General features: G+C 44.4%; 1 protein-coding gene across 2 annotated transcripts in view; it reads left to right on the forward strand.

The window, feature by feature from the left end:
• The window catches only part of EGFL6 (EGF like domain multiple 6), a 55,609-nt gene that overhangs the window by 13,528 nt on the left and 29,407 nt on the right, over positions 1-12,674 (forward strand). For both annotated transcript variants that reach the window (XM_066356549.1, XM_066356550.1), the window contains exons 2-3: positions 6,371-6,483; positions 11,166-11,258. In XM_066356549.1, coding sequence (XP_066212646.1) covers positions 6,371-6,483; positions 11,166-11,258 — 206 coding nt within the window. The remainder of the gene's footprint in view (positions 1-6,370; positions 6,484-11,165; positions 11,259-12,674) is intronic.

Below are 12,674 nucleotides of genomic sequence, written 5' to 3' on the forward strand. Positions count from 1 at the left end.
CTTCTCCATGGATACTGTTTCTAGAGATTTAGAGTCAAATGGAGATTTCCCTTAAAAATATAACTCTTGCCTGACCACACAGTGGCACAGTGGATAGAGCGTCGAACTGGGATGCAGAGGACCCAGGTTCGAGACCCCGAGGTCACCAGCTTGAGCGCGGGCTCATCTGGTTTGAGCAAAAAAAGCCCACCAGCTTGAACCCAAGGTCGCTGGCTCGAGCAAGGGGTTACTCGGTCTACTGAAGGCCTGCAGTCAAGGCACATATGAGAAAGCAATTAATGAACAACTAAGGTGTTGCAACGCGCAATGAAAAACTAATGATTGATGCTTCTCATCTCTCTCCGTTCCTGTCTGTCTGTCCCTATCTATACCCCTCTCTGACTCACTCTCTGTCTCTGTAAAAAAATAAAATAAATTTTAAAAATTAAAAATATAACTCTTACAAGGGGGTAATTTCTATTGGGTTTTTCAATTTCCTTTTGTGTCTGCTGTTACTTAAAAATAACCAGCCCGAAGAGGAGTATTTTGGGACGGCAAATTCTGCTCCCCTTTAATAGTTTGGTGAAGTGAATTCTCCTGTGACTTCCAAGACCAATGAAATGTCACCCAGTCTTTCTTGGCCCTAGTTTATTCATGTGTAAAATGATAGGTTGGCCCTGGATGCTAAGGTCACTTTCCTTAATGTGCAAATCTATGACAATCACCCCTTCCCTTGTAGTAAAAATTGATTCCTACTTATATTTTAAAAATCAAGTCACGTGGAAACTGGCAGCCAACAGCTGGGGGCATAATTGACCATTGACCTAGGAGAGGCCCCAACTTTTCTGCTCCAATGAGCCCTCAAAATCAGCGCATCCCAAAGAGAACCCATCATTTACTCTATTCCCTAACAAGTTCCTCCATCCATAGCCCTCATTCCAGAAACACAACACTGCCCTCTACCCACTAAAGCATCCCTCTCACACTCCCCATTCAACTGGCCAGAATATTATCTCCATGAAGGCAGAGATCTTATGTCCTTCTTGGTTGCTGCTGAATCTCTGGAGACTAACCCAGTGCCTGAAACATTGTAGGTACTCAACAAACAAACAGACAAATAGTGAATGAATAACTAATCTACTACCAAGTCCTCTGGTTCCCACTTGATTCCATCCACTTGTCCCAACCTCCATTACTGCTGCTGAAGTCCAAGCCACTAGAACCTTTCTTCTGAGCCAACTGGTATCCCTGCTTCCATTCGACCTCCCTCCAGTCTATTTTCCAGATTTCTGCCATAATAACATTTTTTTCTAAAGAAAAATCTTTTCAAATGACCTCCCTACCTAAAACCCTTCAGTGCTGTCCTGCTGCCATTAGGATATGAGGCCCCACAGTCTTAGTTTGACTCATAAGACCCTCAGTGGTGTAGCCTCTGCCCACCTCTTGAGGCTTATCTCCCTCCCTTTCTTCAATCCTCTGGTCTTCTATTTCTTCCTCTTACCTCTTAGCCCACACTCATTCTCTGACCTCTGCCTGTAACGTTCTTTCCCTCAGTGCATGTGTCTGACCCCTTGTCATCTAGTCTCATTCAGAGGTTGCACCCTCAGAGAGAACATCTGGATCCCTTTGAACAGATTATGTCTCTTTAAGGTTCCACAGCTGACTGAATATGTTCAGTGCCTCTCTTACCCTCACCTGCTTGCCTAAAAGCTCATTACCAAGGGGTTCTGTCTGCCATGTTCATCTTCACAAACCTATACCTAGCACAGTGCTCGATACATATCACTGCCCCGTTGAGGATTAAGCTGGGCTTTTTGGCATCAGGAAATAAGTAAAGCCCTTCCTTTTGGAATTGCAGAGCGTATTTCTTGCAAACCTGCAGTCAAGAATTGGCAGGTCATCTCTAAGATTTTGTTGATAGGTTGAAATCTAATTAAGTGAACCCCACATTCCTTATAAAATATGCAATTAAAATCCCATAGGCAGAAGGTCTCCTATGTAGCTATCCTGTCTATCATGTTTTCTTTTAAAACCCACCTCGTATGGCACCTACCCCCTCTTTCCCAGGTACAGTTAATTTCTCCTGCCACTCGGCTCCCCAAACATCAGCACCACGTTGTTAAAGGAAGAGATGTAGGCACTTGGTCACTGTTTCTTACAGGCATGTATGGTCAAGAAACGGACTCTCTGAGGATCTAGATAGAAGAGGTTTTCACAGGATGAGACAAAGTTACATTACCTTATTCACTAAGGTATGGGAATAGTTGTTTTTACTGACCAGTCTTTGCATTCCAGTCTTAAGGACATCATGACAAATAGTCCAATGAAAACAATGAGCAAAGGACCTGAAAAGACTTTTCTTCCAACAAGGTGCACAAATGGCCAATAAACACATGAAAGGTGCTCAACGTTATTAGCCATCAGGGAAATAAATGCACATCAAACCGCAACGAGACACCACTTCTCACCCACTAGAATGGCTGCAATTTAAAAATGGGCATTAGCAATGCCAGTGAGAACTGGAGAAAATTCTAACCCTCCTACATCTCTGGGGAGAATGAAAAATGATGCAGCCATCTTGGAAAACAGGCAGTTCCTCAAAAAGTTAAACATAGAGTTACCCTATTGTCACAGAGACCATGACTACTTGGAGATGACACGGAGTGCACCAAGGTACCTAGAGGAGACTATCTCACAGTCCTATGTTCAGGTTTCATGAGATGGCCCCGACCCCCAGTCCTAATGGGTATTTATTGATACACACAAATAGAAGCAGGGACAGAATAAGGAAGTCAAAAAGCAGAAACAAGAATGAAGAAGTCGCCTGACCAGGCGGTGGCGCAGTGGATAGAGCATCGGACTGGGATGAGGAGGACCCAGGTTTGAGACCTCGAGGTCGCCAGCTTGAGCGCGGGCTCATCTGGTTTGAGCAAAAGCTCACCAGCTTGGACCTAAGGTCGCTGGCTCCAACAAGGGGCTACTCGGTCTGCTGAAGGCCCGCGGTCAAGGCACATATGAGAAAGCAATCAATGAACAACTAAGGTGTTGCAACGCGCAATGAAAAACTAATGATTGATGCTTCTCATCTCTCTCCATTCCTGTCTGTCTGTCCCTATCTATCTCTCTCTCTGACTCACTCTCTGACTCTGTAAAAAAAAAAAAAAAAAAAAAAAGGAATGAAGAAGTCAGGAAGGGGAACTTCTTTTTTTTTTAACAGAGACAGAGAGAGAGTCAGAGAGAGAGATAGATAGGGACAGATGGACAGGAATGGAGAGAGATGAGAAGCATCAATCATCAGTTTTTCGTTGTGACACCTTAGTTGTTCACTGATTGCCCTCTTATATGTGCGTTGACTGCGGGCCTTCAGCAGACCGAGTAACCCGTGCTCAAGCAGCGACCTTAGGTCCAAGCTGGTGAGCTTTTGCTCAAACCAGATGAGCCCACGCTCAAGCTGGCGACCTCGGGGTCTCGAACCTGGGTCCTCCTCATCCCAGACCGACGCTCTATCCACTGCGCCACTGCCTGGTCAGGCAGGAAGGGGAACTTCTTTAGAGCAGACAAAAGGGTAAGGGAAGTAGCTCACCTTTGAGATACCTACCCCACCTATTGATTAACCAGAATGGCTAATTCTCCCCCTACTGTGCTGTGTTCAGCACGATACTAGATTCAGTACTTTCTGTCAGTGATGCCGCTGTGGCTTTTCCCTCAGTGCACTGAACTCTGTTCCTGTTCTGTGTTCCTATTCAGGACCCCTACACTATATGACCCAGCCATTCCACTCCTAGGTATATACCCAAGAGAAATAAAAATATATGTCCTCACAAAACTTGTAGACAATTGCTCATAGCAGCATTATTCATAATAACCCAAAAGTAGAAACAACCAAATGTCCATCAACTGATAAATGGTTAAACAAAATGTGGTTTATCTATACAATGGAATGCTATTCAGCAATTGAAAGGACTGAGTAATGGCACATGCCACAGTATGGATGAGCCTTGGAAACATGCTCAGTGGAAGAAGCCAGACACAGAAGGACCATGTAGTATATGATTGCATGTATGGGAAATGTCTGCATAGGCAAATCTAGAAGCAAAAAGCAGATTTGTGGTTTGTAGGGGATGGAGGGATGGGAGAATTTAGACTAACTACTATTAGGTGTTGGGTTTCCTTTTTGGAGTAATGGAAGTGTTCTGGAATTAGATAATGATAGTGGTGATGGTTGCATAGCACAGCAAATATACTAAAGCCCAGTGAAGTATATACACTTCTAAATGGTACATTCTATGTTATGTAAATTATATCTCAATTTTTAAAGTGCTAAAAGAAATTCAGTACATCACTGTGTTTGGACTAGCTCTTATTTTCTCAGCACACTCATGTTCAGTAGTCTGTGGTTCCTTCTTTGGGCATCGTTAGTTACATGCAGACTGGGTCAAGGTATCCCTTGTAGAATTGTTAGTAATATCCAGATTAGACTACAACAGAGAGCTGTATTATTTCTCAGCTGCAATCCTTTCTGCGAGCTTTGTAATACTGCTTACCAGGCTGCCTTTTACTGGAATACATCCGTTTACAATAGACTAAGAACCTAAGAGAGCAAAGAGCAGGTCATTTTCATCACTCCCTGTGCCTAAGACCATGTTTGGAATATACCAAGTGCTCTGTAAATGTTTCATTTAAATGCACTAGTACACCACAGGGCACAGTTTTGTACTCCAGGGGACATTTGGCAATGTTGAAAGACATTTTTGGTTGACACACTGGAGGGGTAGATGCTACTTGTGTCTACAGGTGGAGACCAGGGATGCCACTAAGCCTCGTACAGTGCACAGGGCAGCTTCCAACAACAAAGATTCATCTGACTCAAAATAGTGGTCATGGTGAGGTTGAAGAGGTTGAGAAACCCCATTCAGAGGTTGAGCAAATGACTTATAAGTCTCCAAACTTAATTCCATTAGAAGATGAAAAAATGGTTCCTTCAAGAAAAAGTAAAGAGTAAAATCATCCTTGAACTTAGTGTTGTCAATGACCATATCTTTGTAGCTCTCGACTGAAAAGCCAGTTGGTGGGTGGCACAGCATGAGGGAAAACAGCAAGGCTGTTCAACTTCCTAACCTTGACCCAGGTGGTATTAACTTGCATAAAATCCGATGCTGTAGCAGAAAGCACACAGTAAAACGTGCGTTCCTTGTCTGTTAAATAGCCCAGGAAGCATTTTACAGTGTATTTAATATGCGTGTAGAAAACAACTCCAACCCTCCATAAAATATACAACTCAAGTCTTTCCTTCCAGGATCTGGTAGCAACCCTGTCCCCATACTAGACCAGTGAGCAGGTAAACACGCAGCGAGCTCCGTCCATGGCCCAGAATACTTAGGGGCACTTGATAGCAGGGCTCATTTGATCAGGGGTCAGCGAACTACAGTCTGCCGGCCAAGGCCAGATAAGCATCTGTTTTTACGTGGCCCGTGATCTAGAAATGGTTTCTACTTTTTAAAATGCTTAAAGGTGAATCAAAAGAAGAATACTATTCATGACACGTGAAAGTATATTAAGTTCGAATTCCAGTGTCCATAAGTAAAGCTTGACTGAGCACAGCCACTGCACTTGTGTATGGTTGCCTGCAGCTACTTTTGCAATTGGACAGAGATGGTGTAACCCACAAAGTATAAAATATTCACCATCTGACCCTTTATGGAAAATGTCTGCCCGCCCCTGCTGTACAGTTAAAGAGTTTAGCAAACTGTGTTTCCAGGAGGCTCTGAGGAAGGAGGAGGCGCCAGGGCTGTTATCCCTGACGCCGCTCTGCTGGAGGGGCCCCTTCTCCATTGCCTGGAGCTTCTTTATCTAACACAGCATGGTTTGGCCAAGGGGTCTCACGAGTCCTTCCAACTCTTACCCAACGATAGTGTGTGGACCTTCCAGTTTATTCAGTGGTTCCCAGGTGGCCAATGGGGTAAAAGCGCAGTGTTCTTGTCTGGGACAGAGCCACAGGGCTGCGGAATCACATTACCACACTCTGCACAGAACCACAGACCCGGGAGCCGCTGTGTCTATGCGGAGCAGGCTGGAAAATTGGCGTTCTGTGAGGTTTGGGAACATAAACTTTTGGCCACTTTTGTGTGCCCTAGTTTTATAGATTATGAAACCCAATTCTTTTAATCCTGGGAAAGAAGGAAATGAGCAACGCTAATTATTGAGGAAGGCTGGCGAGGGATGGTAGCAGACTGGCCCCCCAAAATTCAGGTTTCCAAAGTGGAATTTAGCACTGGGGGGGTATTGAAATTAACCAGGTACCTGACATCTCTGCTGCTCATTGAGTAGCAGGGAGGGGTCTCTGTTGCCCTTTCTGTTTTCTCGGTACTAACATGTGGCTCTTTGTCCACAGTCCGGAGGATCACGGGTTGTCTGCAGCAGCACTCCAGCCTGGAGTCTGTCGCTATGGAGCCAAGCTTGCCTGTTGCTATGGCTGGAGAAGGAGCAGCAAGGGAGTCTGTGAAGGTAACTTTGTGAAAACTTAGGTCATCCTGTGCTCAAGTAGTATGTCAGGGCGTTTAGGTTTTTAATCTGTGACACCATAAACTGTGGGTTCCCGAGGAGGGACACAGATAACCAACTACCAACACCCAAGTTCTGGGTTCCTGTGAGATCTCTTCCCTTTCAAAATGTGGCTGACGCCATCACCCTAGACATGATCTGTTTTAGGAGACCTGCCTTGTCACTTACTTCTGTTGCTATCTTAGCATGGCTGGGTTGGTTGTTACTGTTTTAATCTGGAGAGACCAAGTTGGGCAAAAATAGGTGAATAAATACCTCCTTCCAATTATATATATTTGCAATTGATTTCTAATGATATACACTTTTTAATTATGGATCATGTAACCAGTAGGCTTTAGTCACAAACATGAAGTAAGCCATTTACTTTATAATTTTGTTACTCACATTTTGAAAGCCCATTGTACTGGTTTCTAGATAGTTTCAAGGAATACTGGCATATATGCAAAAATTTTAAGTATTTTTCTGATTCTTTGTACAAATTTCATACTAAAGAACCGTAGTTTTCGCCTGACCAGGCAGTGTAGCAGTGGATAGAGCCTCAGACTGGGATGCGGAGGACCCAGGTTCAAGACCCTGAGGTCGCCAGCTTGAGCACAAGCTCATCTGGCTTGAGAAAAAAGCTCACCAGCTTGGACCCAAGGTCGCTGGCTTGAGCAAGGAGTTACTCGGTCAACTGAAGGCCCGCGGTCAAGGCACATATGAGAAAGCAATCAATGAACAACTAAGGTGTCGCAACAAAAAAACTGATGATTGATGCTTCTCATTGCTCTCCATTCCTGTCTGTCTGTCCCTATCTATCCCTCTCTCTGACTCTCTCTCTGTCTCTGAAAAAAAAAAAAAAAAAGAACCATAGTTTTCTTTGGCCACTGCTTCTCAGATTGTGCGTTAGGAACTAGAACTCTGAGAAAAGGCCTCTGGGAATTTTAAGAAGGTTGGGGAGAACTGGGATTTTTTTGTGTGTGTGTGGTGTTTTATTTTTATGTGACTTTTTATAATAACCAACACTCTCATTGCTGAGGAATCAAATCCGCATTCATTCCTCTAGCTGAGCTGGGATGCACTCCTTCATGGCAGGAGGCTGGTCTCACTGTCCCTGTGTCCCTAGGTGGCACATGCCTGAACCTCAGTGTTTTATCTGTTAAATGGACAAATTCACCCCTGCAGGCCCATGCACTTTGGGTGTTGATGTGAATTGTACTAGATTACAAACTATAAAGCATGAAGATTTTGCCATTTTTAAGAATACCAATGCTGCCTTCTTTTTGCCTTTTTGCTGGTCTGTCCCTACCCCAACCTGCTCCTCGCTCTCTGGTTCAAAAATATCTGGAGAAGTGAGAACAGAACTTGCTAATAACCAAAATCCACGGAACATTGAAACACATTGACATCACTTCTACATGCTCAATATAATTCAAAACCTGCCATTATCACAGTTTCCTTGTGACAAGATAATGAGAGTGTGAAGATAACTTGAAAAAATATTTAAAGATCATCATTGCTTATCCAAATAAAGAAAGTTAGACACCCCCCGGGACTTTATGACTTAAAAGGGTGGGTCCTCACACTGATAGTATCATTCTGAAGGTCATTGCCTTTAGAACCAGAATGGTGTGGCTGGCCTTGGGCAAAGTGGGTAAGGTCACCCAGGCTCCGTTCTGTCCCCTGCAACACGGAGAGAGAAATACCTACTTCAGAGGGTAAGGAGTGTAAGCATTAATGAGTATGCTCATTACCTGGCTTGCATAGAAAATATCTCATAAATCACCCTTGGTTCCGGAAAGGGCCAATGACTCTCCTCGCAGACTTCTGTCTATTAGAGCACCAGGTGATGGGGGAATTAAGTGTCGGTTTATTCTTTTTCCAGACACAACATAACACATTTTTATTTGAAGTCAGCCAGGTGGAAAGGGGCAACACCACGTGAGTCACATGATTTGGAATCTCTCTCACAGTCACACGAACCTCAGCACTTACTGCCATAAAACTTGCGTGTCTCTGGTGAATAAATGAGGGTGAGCTTTGACTTTCTGGATGGGTTATTCTGTAACTAGATCAGAGCAGTTTGGCCACGGTATACATGGCCAATCACATTCTCAATGCTTTTGTGGACGATACAATACTATAGGCATGAAAGAATATAAAGCAAGATGTTAGAAGAGCAACTGCAGACAGTCCAAGAAAAATGTTCACTATGCAAGTTTGGCTAGCTGAAGAGGTTGTTGGAACCCCTTGTCCCCAATCAGATGTTCAGGTTAATACCAGTGCCATGATTTTTATACATAAAATCTGTATTGTATTTTATTCAATTTGCATAGTCCTACTTGATAGTAAAGTCATATGTTCCTTGGAACACCACATAATGAGTGGTTGTCCCTGATCGCCAGGTCTCTGATTTCAGGCCAGAGTGGGGGCTGCGTAGTAATGAGACGGGAACGCAGAGCCTGTGGGGCGATCTGCCCCGGCCTCCACCCCCACCCGTCTCTTCACTCTTGATTCCTCGCAAGGCTCTGCCTCGAAGCCAGAGCTCCCGAGATCTTGGCCGCTGCCTTGCCTCAATCTGCTCCCGGGCAGGATCTGCTCAATGCCTCATGATTGACCTTCACATGTATGTCAGTGGCCGACGCTGTCCATGAGCAAATGACTAATGAAAAGCTACAGATGGCAGAGTTCCGGGGAGAACTGAACAGGACAGCTTTACTTTCTCTAATGGCTGCATGAATCTCAGACCATTTTAGACACGAGATGAATTTTGCTGTGGATTGGCTACTTGAGCCACAGATCCAAAGTTACTGTAAATTGAAATATCTTTCTGGAGCCTTGACCTGTGGCAGCAAGAGTGTTATTCACCATTGCCTCTGTGTTCTATCTGGCATTTATCCTGGGCTTTCCTCTCTGGACCCCATTGAGAGAAACTTTCCAGGGAACAATCAGAGGTCTTCAGGTCTTAAACGGACAAGACTTTATTTTGTTTACATCTAAACTTAAAGCTGTACCCCAAGTACATATCCAGAACAAAACAGATACTGGAAATCAAAGTCTATCTTTTGTTTCCAAAAGTGGAAGGATTTTGCTGAGAAGCATTTTTCCCCTACCTCCTCATTTATGATTTTTTCAGAACCATAAAATGTTTTCCTGTTAAACGTTCCAAATTTTATCTCTTACTATTATTTTATTTACTATTCAGAACTATTTGGGTATCTACCATGTTCACAACACCATTAAATGCAGCCGTAGAAACAAAGATGAATGTTTAAGTCCCTGGTTTGAAGGTATTTAGCATCTGGTAGTAGATAGAAGCCAAATATATGCCTAATTATTTAATAAGATGAAGACTGATCGATTTCATGGGGGAAGCCCACCCAACTTCTGTGGTGCTCTCAGACTTGAGCGGAAGTTCGCGTGTGACTGGGGAGATCTGCAAAAGCCACGCGAAGGCCGGGTGGTGCCAGGTGGTCCTTGAAGGGTTGGGAGGATATTAGCCACTGAGGGTCGGGGAGGGGCACGCCAGGTGGGTAACAACAGATAGGAAGAGGCAGAAACAAGGGGCAGGCATGCAGGCAACGTAGTTTGACCACAATCTTGTCTATACGTAGGGAACAGAGTAAGCTAAGGCTGCAAAAGGAGATGGAGGCCGGATTATGGTTATGATACCCGTACCTTATGCAAGAGGCAATAAAGATTACTTGATGTCTTTTGTGCAAGGCATGTTTGTTCCCATCTTTAGGGCTGGAGTTTCCCATCCTCCCTGCCTCCAATCTGTGAGTTGTTCTTTTTTTATTATTGTGACAGAGACAGAGAGAAAGACAGAGAGAGAGAGACAGATAGGAACACAAAGACAGGAAGGGAGAGAGATGAGAAGCATCAATTCTTCGTTGCGGCACCTTAGCTGTTCATTGATTGCTTTCTCATATGTGCCTTGACTGGGGGACTACAGCTGAGCTAGTGACCCCTTTCTCAAGCCAGTGACCTTGGGTTCCAACCCAGTGACCATGGGGTCATGTCTATGATCCCACACTCAAGCCAGCGGCCCCGCACTCAAGGCAGCAACCTCAGGGTTTCAAACCTGGGTCCTCTGTGTCCCAGTCCGACAGTGCATCCACTGCACCACTGCCTGGTCAGTCTGTATTTGTTCTTTTTACTGATAATGCATAGTATTAAAACAATTTTGATCATTCAAATGGAAAGTAGGAGAGAAAATATGGGAGAGAAGAAAGAAGCATGCAACAAAAAGAAGGGAAGGGACCTTGGCATCTGCCCCACGACTCTTTTCTGGCTGACTCATTATCCTTCTTTTCTTAAATCTCTTGTGTTTACATGCCAGAGTGCTGATTGTGGTCTGGAAGGCTAGACTTTTCTGTGAGTGTCCCTGGAGGTGTGGCAGTACTAAGTAAAGTGACAATAAACTTGCACTTGTTGGGGTAAAGGGATGGTAAGGGGTAATCTAGCTCACAAGGAGAACACTTCCCAGTATACTAAAGGTGAAAACAGACCAGAGAAAGCCTATCGCCCTCTGAACGTCCCCATGGCATTCTCTGCCAGACAGAAGGTGGCTGCGTTTGGCATGCGCGCACTTCGCCGTGCTAACTACTGTTCCTTTATCGTCAAAGTTCCTTTTCTTTCCACAGCTACATGTGAACCTGGCTGCAAGTTCGGAGAGTGTGTGGGACCAAACAAATGCAGATGCTTCCCAGGATACACTGGGAAAACCTGCAATCAAGGTCAGTCCAACCGACCAGGGTCCTAGTCCAAACCTACCCCAGACCTTTCACAGACATTTCCATCATTGCAGCGGGTTTGTGACATGATATTGTGCTCAGGGTTTCACAGGTTTCAACTGCAATCTTCTGACACAAGTGGTGTCAGTCCTAGAAGTTTCAGTCAATCTCTTCTCCCAGAAGAATGGAAAAGTCATTCTGATGCTTTTGTCAAATGCCAGATAAAAGGTCTTTTTCTCTAAATAAACAGGTTTATTGTATTTTCAAACTACATTAGTGAAATAATGTATCTTTTTCACTAAAAAACAAAAACCAATGTAAAAGGATATCAATTAAAAAGTGAGTGTCCAGCCTGACCAGGTGGTGGCACAGTAGATAGAGTGTCGGACTGGGATGGGAGGACCCAGGTTTGAGACCCCAATGTCGCCACCTTGAGCGCAGGTTCATCTACTTTGAGCGAAGCTCACCAGCTTGGATCCAAGGTCACTGGCTTGAGCAAGGGGTTACTTGATCTGCTGAAGGCCCACGGTCAAGGCACATATGAGAAAGCAATCAATGAACAACTAAAGTGCCACAACAAAAAACTGATGCTTCTCATCTCTCTCTGTTCCTGTCTGTCTGTCTCTATCTATCCCTCTCTCTGACTCTCTCTCTCTCTGTCTCCGTCAAAAGAGAGAGAGAGAGAGAGAGAGAGATAAAAAAAAAGTGAGTGTCCATCCTGAGTCCCTACTCTAGCCATAGTTAGCAGTGGCTCAATGGATAGATCATCGGCCCGGTATAGGGATGTTCTAGGTTTGATTCCCGCTCAGGGCACACAGAAGAAGCGACCATCTGCTTCTCTCCCTTCTCTCCCTCTTCTTCTCCCACAGCCAGTAGCTCAATTGGTTTAGAGCATGACCTCGGGCATTGAGGATGGCTCCATCTGCATGCAACAGCCTCAAGGGGCTAAACATAGTTTGGTACTGGAGCTTGGTCCTGGACAGGGGTTGCTGGGTGAATCCCGGTTGGGGCGCATGCAGGATTCTGCCTCACTATCTCCCCTCCTCTCACCTAAAACTACTAATAATAAATGCCATTTGTCCTAGGTTCCTGCAGGCCTCTTCTGTGATAGGCCTGACATCAGTATTTTTCATGTGTCTCCCACATCAGCACATACAAAGCTGCCTCACACTTTTTAAGCCTGTATCCTAGTCCCTACTGTGAACGCTTTTATCATTTATGTAAAAAATGCTTTATTTAACCACTATCATCTAAGTCAGTGGTCCCCAACCCCTGGGCCGCGAACCGGTACCGGTCCATGGGTCATTTGGTACCGGTCCACAGAGAAAGAATAAATAACTTACATTATTTTCGTTTTATTTATATTTAAGTCTGAACGATGTTTTATTTTTAAAAAATGACCAGATTTCCTCTGTTACA

This window comes from Saccopteryx leptura, chromosome X (genome assembly GCF_036850995.1).
Source record: "Saccopteryx leptura isolate mSacLep1 chromosome X, mSacLep1_pri_phased_curated, whole genome shotgun sequence".
Classification (NCBI taxonomy): domain Eukaryota; kingdom Metazoa; phylum Chordata; class Mammalia; order Chiroptera; family Emballonuridae; genus Saccopteryx; species Saccopteryx leptura.